Raw genomic sequence first — 16,864 nt, forward strand, 5'->3', positions numbered from 1 at the left:
CGATTCATTAAATATCTCGAAACAAGAAATATATGACTTAGACCACTTTCATAATTATGGGCACATTTCATCATTTGCAAAAATCGCAGTTCAGAGAAGGAAAGAGCAAAATAGAAAACAATGTTTACTGTGTCATGACCATTATTGCACGATTTCGTTGTTTTTACTTGCATCGAACACGCGACACTCGTATTTGCATTTCTTTCGCTATAAACTCCAAGTTGAACAAACAAATGTAATTATTAAATAGAATCTTTCGTCCTCGTTGAACACTTTGCGTGAACCTAAACGTTAAAATAACATAAGCATTTTGTAGTGTGTGCTGTTTAAATGAAACATCCGAATGTATTCGTTAGAAATTTATTATTGATGTATCCACTATTTTAATTCTCCGTCAAATTTGAATATTACGTGGCACGAATATTTCAAAAAAATATCGAAGTTCCAGTACTTTTTGTAAAAAGCGAATGAAATATCGTAACACAATTTTGGTAATTACAAAAAGTTGCTTCCAGAAAAACACGTTTAATTCTATTACAACTACTATTAATAAATATGATTATAAGCAGTTGATCATTAGAATAGTCGGACACCTTTTAAAGAGGAATAACTTTTTCAAAATTATACCAAACGAATTCAATTTTCCTGGTAAAAGCTTCTGCGACAATTGCAATGGTTTCGAATAACAAAAAAGACATTTTTTATTAATTCAGATATAAATTATATAAATTGTATATTTTTATATATTATTATAAATTATATATTTATATCATGTAGGTTATGTTATATAATTATATATAAATATAACAAGAAGGATATTATAGAATTATTAAGCGTACAATATATTACAATATAATAAATTGTACCATCTCCTATTGTTTAAAAGTGTTGAATAAACGGTGGCACACGAGCTGCAAGCCAAACTGCTTCAACCTTAGGTAATCATGTTAAATGTTTGTAGCGAAGGCAAGAAAATGAAATATTCCATCAAGCTGGTTTTCAAATCCGTCTCCGTCCATTGAATTGAATGAAGGTTTAAAGGAAAAAATAGACAAGAGATCTCAGATGCTAATCTGTTAAAATAAAGGGACCACTTAGCCCCGGGAACCGTCTTCAGACCGTTCTCTGAATCTTTCTATTTCGTTCTCGTATTCGTTGCTTTACCTACAAAATTGGATCCACCCTTTACAAACTCTTCGCCAGATTATCGTCGTCCGTCGGTTCTCCTTCATTTCACCGGCGCGATTATTTCCCTGGATTTTCCACGTTCCCTCTGTTGTCCCGCGCTTTTCCGTTCCTCCCACCGCCAGACGAAACGAACTTGCTCGTACGCTCGAAGAATTTCCTCGCGAACGGCTCTCCTCGATCTTTCGAGTCTCGTTTCCGAGGAGACGTCTTTTAGCGGAGTCAGCTTCGAATTTTAGCTCGGCGAAGCTGCCACGCAGCGTCGATGTGCTCGCGCCGTTTCTTCTCGCAGCACAGTGCTCGGAAAAAAAACCCCCCGGAAAAACTGTCGAAATTTATTTTTTCCAGTACACGTGTCCAGAAAAATCGGACGGAACAAAAGTTAAATAATGTTGAATCGCCACCCCCATGTTTTCCATCAAGGTAGAACCAGTCAGCTGTTTTTGACAGGTATACCCGTCGTAACACAAAATATTATCATTTCTTCGTAACGAGTATAATCGTTGAAAACGGCTAACTGGTTATGAAGCGTATATACGTACTTTATTAAATTTTTTTTACTTTATTAAATTACATATTTTACGAAAGTGCTGGCATTTAAACGAAATATCAAGAAAATTAAACATATACAGTATAATTACAAGTAACTTACACTTTTTGCAAAAAGATTTCAACAGCTAATAGGTTAACGCTCGACGCGATGAACGCGGTTTCAAATTGATTTACATACGGACTGAGCATTCAACTAAAACAGTTGTTTGCGTATACTGTTGTTCTAAATGCATTTGCAGTGGGTAAGAAGTTTTTCTACATTTTCTTTCTTATTCCATGTGATAGCAAAATTAAAAACAAAATATTTCAGTCCTTTGCACAATGAACTAGTCTCTCTAACATTTACAAAAAAATTCAAGTCATTTAGACCAGTTTTTAGAAAGTTATACCGTTTTAGAAGGTGTGAGAATACTTTTGTTCCTTACTGTGTGTATTGATGTTCGTTTGTTACACTTGCTTTATTCGTTGCAATGGATAAGTGTGCCATCACCAGGGATTGAGAAGACTTTAAATACTGCGATATAATATAGTAAACATTGAAATATTTACATATGTAAATAGTATTTGGTAATACTATTACATTTCCTCGTTGTAAGCGTTAAACGAAATAGTATTTTCAAATAGTATTTACCTATGCAAGTATTTCAATGTTTACTATCTTTTTTTTTATATCGCAGTATTTTAAATTTTCCCCAGCCTTGGTTATCGCTAGACTATAGATTTTTATGCAAAATAAAATCCGTCTGCATCAATGGCGAAGTACCGGAGCGGCACGGACATTCATTTCTTTTCTGAATAATTTTAACGAGTTGGAAATAATACGACAGTACTTTGAAATTCTTTGGGTGCTTTCACTGTTTTACATTTGACCTACTCATTTCTATGATAAATGCATAAAATCCGCACTAGTTACCGCAAAAACTGACGTGCCGGTCTCATGAATAATTTAAAAATTTAAATAAACTAAAATATAAAGCAATCACGGCCGAAGTTCAGCATTTAAATGGATACCGAGAGACCAGCAAAAGATAAACGTGCAATAAAGAAAATTTCATTTTCAATCATTATCGCTTTAACTTTGCAATCTTAGCATCATTGGGTGGCTGAGATTCGTGTGATAAAATTGTGCCGACACACGACGTAACTGAGATTAATTTAACAATTTCATAATAGAGCTTAATTTAATAATTCATAACTTCAATTTTTTATATCTTTAATACAAAAAAATGTATATAACTCGAAACCAGTGAATATAAATCTCTAGATACAAATTAATAACCAAGTCACAATCTTAAAAAAACATTCAATATCTTCTGACGTGTGAAATAATAACTAAAAATCAGGATACCTAATATGTTCTCGATTGCGAAGGAGAAAGTGTTTGATTAAAAGACATGATAAATCAGAAAGTGATATCAAACTTGTAGGAAACTACATTTTCGGATTAATTGATAAACAATCTATAATAATAAACTTCACGATAAACGCAGTCCAATTTATGTATTTGGACTTATTTTAATTAGAAGAATCTCAACTATCCATTGGTACTAGACATATATAAAAGTAAGACGAAAATTAGTTAAAATAAAATCATCCTATCGATGTACGTCTGACTCCATTCTCTTCATTGCAGTCATACTTATACATACATCTACTCTTGTCTACTGAAACGAGGCCCGATCGAACTCGTGGCACCGTGGATTTCGTGTAAATTGCGCCACTGTATTGCATCTTATATATTGTTTTAAATCCTTTTCATTGCATGACGAATCTGCCTGAAAATCACTTGTCTGACGTTTGATAAAATAATGTTCCAACGGTGTTATATCCAGGCTGCGGATCTTTATGCAACATAAAAATTGTTTAACTCGATTCTAAGAAACTCGAATGAAATAAACACGTAATTCTCTTTTCAATAATTTTAATGAATTCAGGAGAAGATAGCAGAGTTCCTAAATTCTTCCAATCTGTTCAAATTTACGTATTTTTTGTTATACATTAACATTTAAAAATTCCCAAAATCTTCTGCACTATTTTCTACAGTTGCGTTGCTAATTCCGGGCACCGTAACAATAGAAAGTACTGCAATGGTTATAGTATACGTTTCGAAAATTTCATCGATTTCGTGTAAATTTAATCACGGACCACTGTACGTAAGTTTTACGAAAATCAAAGAGTGCCATTCGGCTAATACCCTTTGCGAGAGTAGATACATAGGAAAATCCGCAGGGTGTTGAATGCGGCGAATGTGTTAAGCCAATCGCGCACGGCAGGTATGCAACACGCGACAAGCTGTTTTGATTCGTACGCAGAGAACGGCGTGCACGGTTTTTCGGCCGCATCCCGTTCGCGTTCGATTTATCCGACGGTATTCTCTGTCGGACTGGGCTGGGCTAGGTTCGAGCCTGGACTGAGCAATATCGTCGCGCCTCACCTCCCAAATTTCATAAAACACGCGCGAGTAAATAGAGACGCGAAATCAAATAATACTTGCTGTATTAAATGCCACGAACAAACAGGTGTAATTATTCGGCAGCCAGGCGAATACCAAATAATTATGAACGATTCGCTGCGTTCCCAACGGCGAAAGTATCAGTCTGACCCCAGATGCCGGAACTGAATTAACGCGATTTCGTGTAATGCCAAGCGATTGGTGCCGATCGATCGCACACCGTTCAAGAATCGACGTGTTTTCGGCTGTACGTCCGATGGCGGGTCGCTCGTGAAAAAATTCTACTATTCGGATCTGGTTATTGTAATTGATTTATAAACTATTCGCGTGTTGGTTGTTTCGTGTGTTTTATCATGTGCACTTTTTCACGAGGCAAATTAATCTTATCGCGGGTCACATTCACCTTTCTGCAAATCGAATTAAATTTTTCGTACATGAGATTAACGATTTCACGGATCGGAAAAGACCGTCTTGTATTCAATTTTTAAATCTAATATGAATTTATATACGTATTCGTGAAACAATACAAATTTCGATTACAAATCATAATCTTCAATAGTGATCCATAAAATGCCATTCAATTCTTTAAATTCAATATGCATTTTATTGCGAATAATTACGATAAAGTGAACTTAATTTACAAAAGGATTAATTTGATGTGCTAAACAATGTATATAATCTACGGGCGAATTATTTTTGAGCGCAAAATCTGTAATATCGAGTTTAGATCATGTTTCTGCAAGTAAAAATAGGAAAAAGATTGTGTATTTGTGCAGAAAGCTATTTTTTAAATTAAAACAGACGGCTTCTCGTACAGGTCTTACGAATTATCTTTAGCAGTAATGCGAAAAGTTTGCGAAAACAATTTCTAAACGATCTATTAATTTCTTAGCTGTAACTGTCGAGTATACATGTCATGAAGAAATGACAAGGAACTTCTTAGAAGAAATGTATTCGTCCTAGCATTCCAATTGAAATTTCTGTCGAACGTCTGTGTCAAACACATTGGAACAATTTTAGAAGAACTTGTTGAGAAAAACTACATCTATTGTGATTAATAATATTGTTGCGAACCTGTCTGTTTTTCTCGCGTCGTGGCATTTCATTTACAATTAACACTTTATCGTCCGGTCGTGGTTGAGGCTGCCACTCAGTAAGGACTGGCTTAGTCGCGCGCGCATTTGCTCCCAGTACCGGCTAAATTTTCGCTATTCATTGTGTTGTGCTTATTCCTTTAAAAATAATAATAAATAATAATATAATTATTATAATTATAATTCATAAGGATATGGGGAGGTCAGCATACAGGAGGTCAGCTACTAACAAAACAGTAAAGAAGCGAAAACCGTCGATAGCTAAAAGTCGATTAATAGGCTATCGGTCGATAAGCATTGGCAATCGAAAAGCCGATTAATAGGCTAGCGATCGATAAACATTGTCAATCGAAAAGCCGATAAATAGGCTAGCGGTCGATAAAGTGTTAATATAGAATATAACACAACACAATTCAATTATATTACAGATCTTTGGATTCGTAATGTTGATCGTTCGACGGTCCGATCTCGACTCTCTACTGTCTGTTCGTATAACTATTCCGTGGCAACCCCTATCTTCCATTATTTCCTAAGGAGTTGTTCACAACAGGGCAGCTTTACATTACAGCAACTTGATTTGGACAAGTCGCCGTAACAATATATTTACGAATCTGGTTTAAAAATTTTAATCTACTCAGTTAAAAGCTTATTGTAAATGACGTTTTGTTTGGATCTTGATTGAGAGTTTCTATAAAATGTGCTTGACTCGAGAAACGTATTTAATTATTTTCAATGAAAGCATCCCTAGAATTTAAATAATTGTAAAACAAAATATTTGAAGTTGGCGAATTCAGGTTTGGCGTGAATGAAACGAAGAGGAAAATATAGATGGAACAGTTTTTCACTATTGGAGGGTACACGAGTTTCCATCTTCGGCGCGCAACGTTGATCGATCTCGAGACTATCTGTGCTGCGCGGTTAATCAACTATCGGCGATTTATGAATCCACGAGCCACGGTATTTTCATCGGGATCCTAATTATCATGATATTCGATGGAGGAACAACATCGTTCGGAACAACAGCCGCGGCGCAACGCGTTCCACGTGGTCGGTCGAAAAATTGGGCAATTTACGAATCATCGTTCTCCGCCGGCAACCCAATTTCAGCCGGGTAATTAAACGGTCGTTAATTAACAAAGGAAACGCGGAACGGTACCCGGCTTACGTTGGGAATACTTCGGAAAACGGGAATGAAACGCGTGTTTTGACTAATTTCGGGACGCCGCCGCCGGTAGAACGTCCTTCTCTCTTCCTCGCTTTATCTCTCTCCCTCTCTCTCTCACTTTCCCTCAATTTTTCTCTCTCTCCCTCTTACTTTTTTTCCGTGGTGTATCGATCGCCTGTCATGTGACGAGCAAACAGTAACGAAACGTGGGATAATTGAATTTTGAAGTCGAGATGGTCCTTTGAATATTACCATGGCCAACTCGTCAGCTCTAACTTGTTCTGATACTTACTTTGCTGTCTTTTAGGAGTTAACCACAGGTAAAAGTATAAATGATATATTTAAAAAAAAGATAACGTAGTCTAAAATAGCAACATGCACTTGTGAAGTTCAATGTCCTTGCTGCAACAACCAAGAAACGATCAAGGATCTAAATGCGTTACGGAAAAATAATATTTGCTAAATCATTCGTTTTCTTGCACGATTTTTCCACAACTTCATGTTTATTAAAATCCGAACATTTATGACACAGAAACACGACGAAACGATCACTACAGGAGCGTAGTGAAGCCCCGTAAATGTTTTCTCTATTTCCGTCAACGTATCACTCTATCGTCGTCATTGGCTGCGAGAAATATTTCGAGAACCAGGGAGTTTAGCGGCATTCCTAATAATTTCGTTATATTAATGGCAGACGAGAGCATACATTCATTTAGTTTGCGAGGAATTCCGAGCTCTAGTGTATTGTTTCCGCGCATTGTCGTGTACGTGTTACTTCAGTAGGAAAGGTAGATGCGATCCCGCGTTCATCCCATTTGATACCGGTGCGTCCGTGATGCGGAAGCTAATTAACGGCTCATCGACCAGCACAAACTTCGTGCGTCTAAACGCAATGGATTAATTCGTGTATGAACAGCTCGGTCGTACACCAACTTACAAATCGTGATGAACGCTCAACGATACCATGATTTACGATTTTTCATAATTTATTATAATTGACATATTTTGGGCGACATCGATTATGAGAACTTGTCATTTATTCTGGAAAAATCGGTACTTTTTATAGGAAATGAGATGCGTGGGTATGATATAATTTTTACTTTGACGATTAACGTGTTTCATCGTAATCCGACATGATCGAATACAAAAGAAATTATTTCTATCCCAGAGTGTCAGAACTATAAAAACTATCGACAATCAATTCCGAGCCCCGGGCCTTGTAGGGAGACTTTACTGTACATAACCCCGATTATGTGTAAAAATGAAATTATTAAGATTAGATAAAATAAAATATATCCAATATTACATAAAAATTGTAGAAATCTCTCATATTGTTGGATGTCAAGAGCTGCAAAGGATTTGTAAGGATTTTGCAACAACCTACCTTTGCGAATAAGAATTTTTCACTGGATCAGCATAAAAAACGCAGAACCAAATTGCTCTGACATCAAAACGCCACAATCTTGATGTTACAGATATCGAAACCGAAACAACATCACTTCTCGGAAACTTGAAATGAACAAGTTTTCAAGTAAATCGTTTCATTATGGTGTATTAGCTTGGAAACTATGAAACGGGCGTTCTTAGTTAGTTCCGTCAGTTCGTGCGGTACATATGAGTCCAATTCTTTTACTTTGTTTATTGCACGCAGATGTTTCAACACAGCCGTATTGCTAATTCCTAGCTTAGTCCCAAGTTCACGAATAGTTGTGTCTGGATCGGATTCCACGGAGGCTCATTAACGATGCTCAAATTGCTAGAACGAAATTTTTTGAACCAATATCGAGCACTTTTTCATTGGTGGATCGATCTCCGAAAGCTTGATTATTGTTCCCCGAAGCTTGAGCTGCACTATGATTCAATTTGTACTCGTACAAAAATAGTAGATGTAAATCGCGTTTTGTTTCCATCTGGTTTCGGAGAAATATAAAATAAAAATGGAACACAAACATGAATAAATTTTACAAAATGAGTAAGAAGAATACCTTTAAAATTTATAAATAAAAATATCGAGCGCACGTTGTAACGAGCCTCTCTCGGTCGCAGTTGAACACAGACTAACCAAAAACGCCCGTTTCATAGTTTCCAACCTAATACTTAATGTACTTATGTTCTCAACCCTTTCGCTACGACGGGTGACTGTAGTCACCCGCCACAAAACGACACCCGCATACGATGGGTGACTATAGTCACCGGCCACAAGATGCCACCTATACACAACGGGTGACTATAGTCACCGGTCATAACAATGGAGCCAAAAGTTAAAACAAGGGCTATCGCCTCGCTTATGTGTGTATCCGTGTTTTGAGAAGTTTCATACAGAATATAATTATTAAAACATTATTGCTCAATAATATGTTATGAATATAGTTACTATTTTGTTGTGCAATGTAAAAATATTAATTGTATTGCTGAATTAAAAATACGTTCACGGAAAATTATGAACGAATTGTTATGAACAGAAATCATTTTGCTTCTAAAAGCAGTGTCACAACGTCGTTTTTGAAGCAAAAGACTTGGCCCCGAATGCTGAAGACTGCGCGCGCTTAATGTTCCTGCTTTCGGCAGGGTGCTCCGTTCTACACGAGGGACTCCGCGGCGAGGCCCGCCGTAGCGAAAGGGTTAATGTACTTTATCGCATTTATTTTATATTTTCTATATTTATAATTGCATTCTCCGTACAAAAAGATTCCATCCTATCGATTCTGAACGTATTTGATTGAGATCATTTCTATGATATTCTCCCTTTTAAATCAAGAGGTCAAGTCGGCGTAAGCAAAATCTATTACGGAGTAATAGATTAGAAATAAGTTCTTCGACTATTGCATACAAAACTACTAAGGATCTGTCACTATCGGTAGAACAGAGACCGATCGTGGCCTTGAGAAAAATCGTTCTTCAAGCAACTGGTTCGTCCTAATTAGCCTTCCGATTTCGTGAAAGTTGAGAACGTGTGTTGCACACGACGACGCGGCAACGTGGAATCGACGACAACGATTCGGTCGGTTCAAATTAATTAGAACGTCGCCTTCCGCAGGGTCTATCATGCATGAATCGTCTGCGATCTTAGCACCGTGGGTGCTCAATGCAGCCACGGCGGCGCGGTGTGCGCAAGCGATCGAGAAAGTAGAAAGTTCAAGAGACAACCGTGCCAACAGAAAGTTTAGAAGTGTAAACAATCTTCTCGGATCTAGTACTACCTTAAACCGAACCGGTGCGGCCGTGTATCAAACTGGAACAATGGTGTGCAGACGAAGGTCTATCGAACACCGTTTATCCCACCGATCTTCGCCGAAAGACCTAGATCGAGGTCACTGGCAAAGTTGCGCTCGAATGGCGTGTGTATCGATGTATCCGTCGCTTCAGCCGCGATTAATTAAAATCTTATCCGATGAACGAGTTTCGATGTTGGTGAATAAATGATTTGACGCAGACTGTAATGTTAACAATAACAATATACAGGGTGTCCCCAGGTTTTAATGTTCAAACTTTGTCAGTATAGTCTATGGCACAAAGTAAGAAAAAAATGTTACGCAAACATAGGTCATATAGAGCTTTATTAACCCGAGAAAGATAACCTACGTCGCAGAGGCGCCTGCGAAGACTGTTGATTTTTGTTAATTTTTCATAGAGGTCTAGTGATTTAAGTTTAAAATTACTTAAAATATAAAAAAATATAATATAAATGCATTTTATTTTTACAATAATGCCAAACCTTTAAAATGACTAGATTAACTTAAATAAATATCCATTGTTAGTATAAAATTGACGCCTTAGAAAAGCATGCGCCTCTGAAGCGTATGGTTATCTTTTACGTACGTTGTCATATGGTTATCTTTCTAGGCTTAAGAAGTTATAACAAAAATTCGTTCAATGAAATGAAAGAGGATAGAAACGAAATTTGCACGGTCATAAATTCGATCCTCGATCGATGTCAATCATGTATTTGTCAACAACGGTAGACATTTTGAAATGTATTAATAAACACAGCTTACATAAACACACGGCATGTGTTGATCTATTGAAGCCAATGCTCGCAGTAACAGCAAGTTGATTACCATTGCTATTCTGAATTTTTGTTATAACTTCTTAATGAAGCTCCATATGACCTATGTTTACATAACATTTTTTTCTTACTTTGTGCCATAGAATACACTGACAAAGTTTGAACATTAAAACCTGGGACACCCTGTATACAGTGGTCGGCAACTGATGGTACAATCGAGGGAGAAGGAAGGGGGATTTGTAAACAAATACTATCGAATAGGAATCAACTGGCGTCTCGGACCATGACTTGCCAACAAGATAAAATTAACTTAACCCTTTCGCTACGGGCGGGTTCTCCACCGCGGTACTTCCGCTGAACGGAGCGCCGCGACATCACTGCACGCTACGCGACGCCGATCGTCAGCGGGAGTACCGCGGCGGAGAACCCAAGCTGCTTGAATGTTTTCGTACGAAAAAATTTCTCTCCAAAGGGTATTTATAAATAAAGGGTATTCCAGGGTATTTATAACGTCTTAGCATGCGCTCTTTAATTTACAGTATGAGAGGAAATAAAACATTATGCAATATAATGCATCTTATGGAAGGCCACTATAGTGGCCCGTAGTACCTCAGTGGCATCTTATGAAAGGCCACTATAGTGGCCCGTAGTACCTCAGTGGCATCATACGAAAGGCCACTATAGTGGCCCGTAGTACCTCAGTGACATCTTATGGAGGGCCACTATAGTGGCCCGTAGTAGCGAAAGGGTTAATATAACTTAAGATAAAATTTACTTCTTCTTTGCCCAATCTAAAAAAGCTTGCCTCTATGTCTCCTCATGATACAGGAAATGTTGCCTTATTGAAATGCTACAATAACGCCCGTCATCTCGCTTTTTGCATACACATCTGTAATATTCTTTCTTTTTCCATTTGTGAACATTCTCGACACAATTTCTTCATCATCTTCTTATCATCGCCTTCTTTACGCGCACAACTGACAGTCGGCAATGTACCGAATAATAAATGAATCGTACGCAAATCATATGCGAAGCATGCGTCTGGTCGCACGCATCCGACGCTAATAGAAAATATTATCTGTACGCGGACGTTCCGTCCAATCGCAAACGGCGATCGCACGCGTCCAGTAGTTTACGTCCGATGCTTACAGGAAATCCAACCTGTAAACTGCGCGATCTACGGCGACGATTATAGACTGCCAGCGTGGACGATCGGCCCTGACGATTTCGGAATTTTGAATATTTCACGGCGCGACGGGAGGGCGGAACGCAATCACGGGCTGTCCGAGAGAGGAAATGTTTGACGATAACGGTATACAAAGCTGAAATTAATTAGCTGCAGACTTCCGAACCTGCTAGCTTCGATAAAGTGCGCCAGACCTGCCCGAATCGGCGCGGTAGCCGACGTGTGTACGAATCTGCCGTGAATAACGCAACAGCTACGATCCTGCGGTTCCCGTAATCGCGGCGACGCGACGCGGCCGCAGAACTTTGCCCCTTCGTTCCCTCTTCCTCTTTCTCACGGTTCAGCCTGTGTCTCGGGAAACTTTCGTTCGGTGCCCACTTCTGCGTCCTTCTGCCTCTTTCTCCCTCCGCCACCCTCCTCTAACCCCATTGCCGCCGATCAACTGTACGAGGACCAACTTTGGTAGTCGACCGGGACTGGGTCAAGTCGCCGCACGGCCACTTTGTTTTCCCGATGAAATTTGAATTTTAAAATCGAAAAATTATCTGCAGACAATATAGTCTACCCGTAGTAGGGGGTCGGGGAGGTTTCATCACTTTGGACATATCCGATGCTCCAATATAAGCCCTTTATACTCGAACTATCGGCTACGTGGCTAGCAGCGATTGTTCAACCAACAAGTTTCGTCCTTTCTCACATAAATTTGTATAGTTCTAATTAAATTTAAGATAGCGTAGATAACGAAGTGTAATAGTAGAGGCTACGTATCTGTAAGGAATTCAATAACGTTAATTAAATAAAATGATCATTTTAAACCGAAATAAAATTATTATTTTAAATCGAAATATAATTCTATTTCTTTGCTACAAATATTTCATCACTGGATTAGACGTTGACATACAATAAATATAAGTTTTCTTTCTTTTTTATAGGAAATTGTTCTTGATAAGGAAGTTCAAAGAAACGTAGTTTTTAAAGAAATCATAGGATAAGGAGTAGATAGCCAAGAAATGATGTCGAAAAGAAATATGACGAACGTTGTTTCTCTATTTCTGGAAGTCGTTGAAGTATCTCCGAAAGTTTATGAGGTTTAATAATAACATTATTTTAATACGTGGTCTACTCGAAAACGTGGTTCTAAAATAAAGTTCAACAGGTATAGATGGCTCAGAGGGTCAAAAATGCCCTTGAACGAAAATAAACTGCAGCTGTGACATTCGATAACTTATTATGCATAATAAAAGTTTTGACCCCTCACTCAATTTAGAGTTTCTGCATCGATCAAGAAGGTAGTTGTAGGAAGTAATCGGAGCATCGGTTTTTTTCTTCTGTTTCCCCACTTAAGGACGCGTAAACATTTTGTAGAAACTCTAATGCAAAAGTCCGAATGCACAGCAATTATTAAAATGCACAATGCAGGATTTATTCTTTTAGTTAGAAGTCCTCACGGTATTAGATATTCGCAACAATGCAAATTAAAGTAAGATTACGTACAATGATTATATGTTACTATAACTGTTGTCCTTGACGTTCGAATTGTTATTCTTAAAAAATAATGTACTCTATAAAGTAATGAATTTCTTACATGAACAAGAGTATTAAACAAGTTTAAACATTTTCATACATAATGAAACAATCTATAGATAGAACAAGAATTCAACGAGCTCCTTTTTTTGCGACGAAGACGGTGATATTGGTATCGCAAGCAAAAATCTAGCACGTTGTGAAAAGCATGTTGCAGTTTCCTTGCATACTAACAAGTGCACCTCTGATCCAATTTAACGAAGTATGTATTGCCAAAAAGAGTATCAATGTATAACGTTTTTAAAATCTAATGAAAAAACGTTTGGGAAAACAAAAAAATGTTTATTTAAAATATACATCTCGCAAACTGATAATTTTTTTTACCATCTCCTGTTAGTGCACATTTCTCGCAAAAAAGAACTGAGGATTTGACTCATCCAAAAAAGAACTGCGCGTCTCCATTTAAAAAATACGATGCAGTCGTAAAAACGCGCGTGCACCGTGACACTCGCACAAAAAGTATAATGCTGAAAGTGTAATCCTCTTTGAACCATTCATCTTCTTCCACTTTCTAATTGAAACCAGAAAAGAAAGAATGATTTCTTCCAATTTAATGAATCACATTGCACAGAATTTTTTTTTAAAAAATCCAATGTATCGTAAAGTGCGATACATTTGCTGAAAGTTCGAAGAATGTTTTCAATAAAAATAAAATGGTACATGGAGACAATTTGTTCGTGGTATTATATGTTTCATTTTGAATTATTCACACGTTGTGCTATGATTTTTCTCAAAACTGCATTGATTAACACTTCTTCGTATAATAGTGAGCGTTGAATAAGTTAAACGAACAAACAATTATTATTAAACTGCGGATATTATGCATTTATAACATAAATCAGTAGATCGAATGCAGAACATTAAAAACATTTAAAGAATTTAAAAAAATGCAGCTGTGTTACGTCCAACTCATTAAAACGATTAGAAAAGGAGATGAGTTTACTATAGAGCCTTGTAGCTTGCAGTTAACACAGACAATTTATATTCAGCACAAAATTCCAACTTATTAATAAATAGTAATAGAGAACTGTAATAGAGACTGAGTTTACTTACAACCCGAAAAGATCGTAGTACCTCCATGATAACTGTTTAGGACTGCATTAACACGTTGACTGCCACGCATATTTACAACAAAATCTCCTACAGGCCACCCGTGCCGCTATAGGAAGAGTGCGCTGTTAATTCATATCTGTTTCTGTTCCTGCATGAACAGTTGGAATCTTTGCCGAGTGCCGAATGGTATAACTTAAAATCTCTGCCCTTATTATTTTTCAATAATGAAAAGAGATCGGATTGCCTGGAAGGAGAAGCATAAATAGAATTACATCGTCAGATTCTGATTCGGATACTGATAAATATAATCTTAGTGATAATGAATGTTATGAAGATACTATTGACGAGATTTTACGTGAATTGGTCATGGAAGAAGAAAGAAATGTTGATGATACCGAGGAAGCTACAGTTCAAATAAAAGATGCGAAATGGAAGGATCAGAGGCACAAGCAAATCTGAAAAAACAAACAACTTTTTGTCCAAGCTGTCCTGATCAACCTCAACTTTGCAGAGAATGTTTTAATGTTATACACTGCGAATAATTTTGTTAATAAACCATTTTTATAAGAATTCAATAGTTTCATTACCTCCTGTAGAATATTCGTCGAAATATTTTCGGAAATCCTTTGTAAGTAGTCAAATCAGCGTCACCCGAATTACGGGTGACGTGGCCTGATGAGAACTTTTGCTGTCACCCGAATACGGGTGACGCGGCAGTCAACGTGTTAAAGGATATGAAAAGAAAGAACTAAAATAAGGCGGTAGAGTAAATAATTTGTGAATTAGGAGGATAAAAGATAAATCTATTGTACAAATACTAGATGATGACATATACAGTAGTTTCTTCCGGAAATGCCAAATTTCGAATTGCTGTGAATTTGCTAAGATTCGACGGAGTGGGTCGAGCGTGTGATGCGACACGCGGAAGACAACACAAAAGACGACTACAAGGCACGTTACCGATCTCCGTCAAATCGTGGCATGCGACCTCTCCCAATTGCCTTCGAATCGAGGCAAAAAATTAGAAATAAAAAAGTTAAGTCATCGTTTTTATTCTAACATTACTATGTATTCGTATTAGTGTACACCGGCATGCTGGCCGCTGCCTTTTTTCCGACTGCCCTGAATTTCTATAAAAATGAGCCGCGATACTCGAAGAATCGTGCCTGAGTGTCTGGCGATTACCGTTTTCAAATCCGAGATCCGAGCCTTCTAGAAAGAATTTACTGTACACCGAATTTTACAAAGAGTGAACTAACGAAATTAACAAAGAATTGAATTACTAATAAAGGTCTCGATTTCTCGGAATGCTGAGCTAATTAGGTACGCGTGCCTGTGGTCGATACCTATTCATACTGCGGGCCATCGACAACAGGAATGAATGACGAGTGGAATTTTTGAAAAGACAAAAGCCGGAGGGTGGGAGGGGGAACGCGCCCATGGGGCAATGCCCTGACGATCGTCACTGCTGGAGATATAAGGAAATTAGATGCCGGATTTAAATTATGAGATAAACGAATGCTCTGCACTCGTTGCGCCGCGGATTGTAAACACCTGACGCTAGTTTGTTTACACAATATCATGTAATTATTAATTATTGTATATGTAAAAAACAGTTAAACAAACTTATGTGCTTTGTTTTATACTGCATTTTTTGTGATGCCTCATTATTTTGCTGGAAATACATTTAACAGAATTAAATTGATCATAAATTATACGTTTTCGGCGCATTAAATAAATATGTCTGCGTGTACCATCGATGGTACACTTGGCCTGAAGATCAAGTTTAACGTGTACCACCGTAGGCACGGAACCTGTTAAAGGAGAATGCATTCCAGAAAAATATTCGGTCAGATTCGCAGCAATCCGACACGATGCGCCCGTAGTAGCAGGAGCAATCGGTTAATGACGTTAACGTCTTGGCACCTTGGCAACGCGGACCTCGTGGTGGCGGGGTCGAGAGGGTGTCCCGGATAACTCGCGACTAAAGTTTAGATAGCAGTGTCGCGCAGAACGAGATGTGCCAACTACTCCAATCAACTTGCTGTATAAGAGCAGTCCAGGCGAAAGGACACGCGACACTCGAACCGTCTCGTCGAAAAAACATGCTCGTCAGCGCGCGCCGAAGCGTGCGAGAGGACACGGTGGGTGTCGAGGGGGATCGATTCACGTTTTAAATGGCATCGGTCGTGTTTCAGAGAGCGTGCGGGACACCGGAGGCGACGACGGAGGGGATGATCACCGGGCTAGCAAGGTGTCGAAGAGAGCGAAACCCCTGAACCCGGACGAAAACGAGCACGACAACGACGACTACTACTACGAGGACGTGGATGAAAGAAACAATCCGACGAACGAGGCACCGGCCGTGCCGCCTGGATTCCTCAGCCCCTCTGTGCGGGAGTACCTCGATCTCGGTAAATCGATACCCGGTACGTAAACAAGATCATCTCGCGGAAAGTTGCCCCTTTGCGAGCTGTTGCTCGCTCGACCCCTTCCTCCTTCTCCTTCTCATCCTTCTGGCCCGGAACCGCTTCTCTTCATCCCTCGGCTCTTCGGCACCCCCGCAGCCGACGGTCCTGGAATTTCC

At 38.4% G+C, this 16,864-nt stretch overlaps 2 protein-coding genes and 1 long non-coding RNA gene across 5 annotated transcripts in view; 1 reads left to right on the plus strand and 2 right to left on the minus strand.

The window, feature by feature from the left end:
• The window catches only part of qin (tudor domain-containing protein qin), a 467,903-nt gene that overhangs the window by 142,075 nt on the left and 308,964 nt on the right, over positions 1-16,864 (minus strand). The gene's annotated exons all lie outside the window — the stretch shown is intronic.
• Positions 1-16,864, plus strand: part of LOC143259711 (uncharacterized) — a 175,815-nt gene that overhangs the window by 126,980 nt on the left and 31,971 nt on the right. Inside the window, exon 2 of the mRNA XM_076523087.1 lies at positions 16,476-16,706. Within this exon, the coding sequence (XP_076379202.1) occupies positions 16,476-16,706 (231 nt within the window). The remainder of the gene's footprint in view (positions 1-16,475; positions 16,707-16,864) is intronic.
• LOC143259712 (uncharacterized) overlaps positions 1-16,864 on the minus strand; it is a 126,383-nt gene that overhangs the window by 11,530 nt on the left and 97,989 nt on the right. The gene's annotated exons all lie outside the window — the stretch shown is intronic.

This window comes from Megalopta genalis, chromosome 6 (genome assembly GCF_051020955.1).
Source record: "Megalopta genalis isolate 19385.01 chromosome 6, iyMegGena1_principal, whole genome shotgun sequence".
Classification (NCBI taxonomy): Eukaryota; Metazoa; Arthropoda; class Insecta; order Hymenoptera; family Halictidae; genus Megalopta; species Megalopta genalis.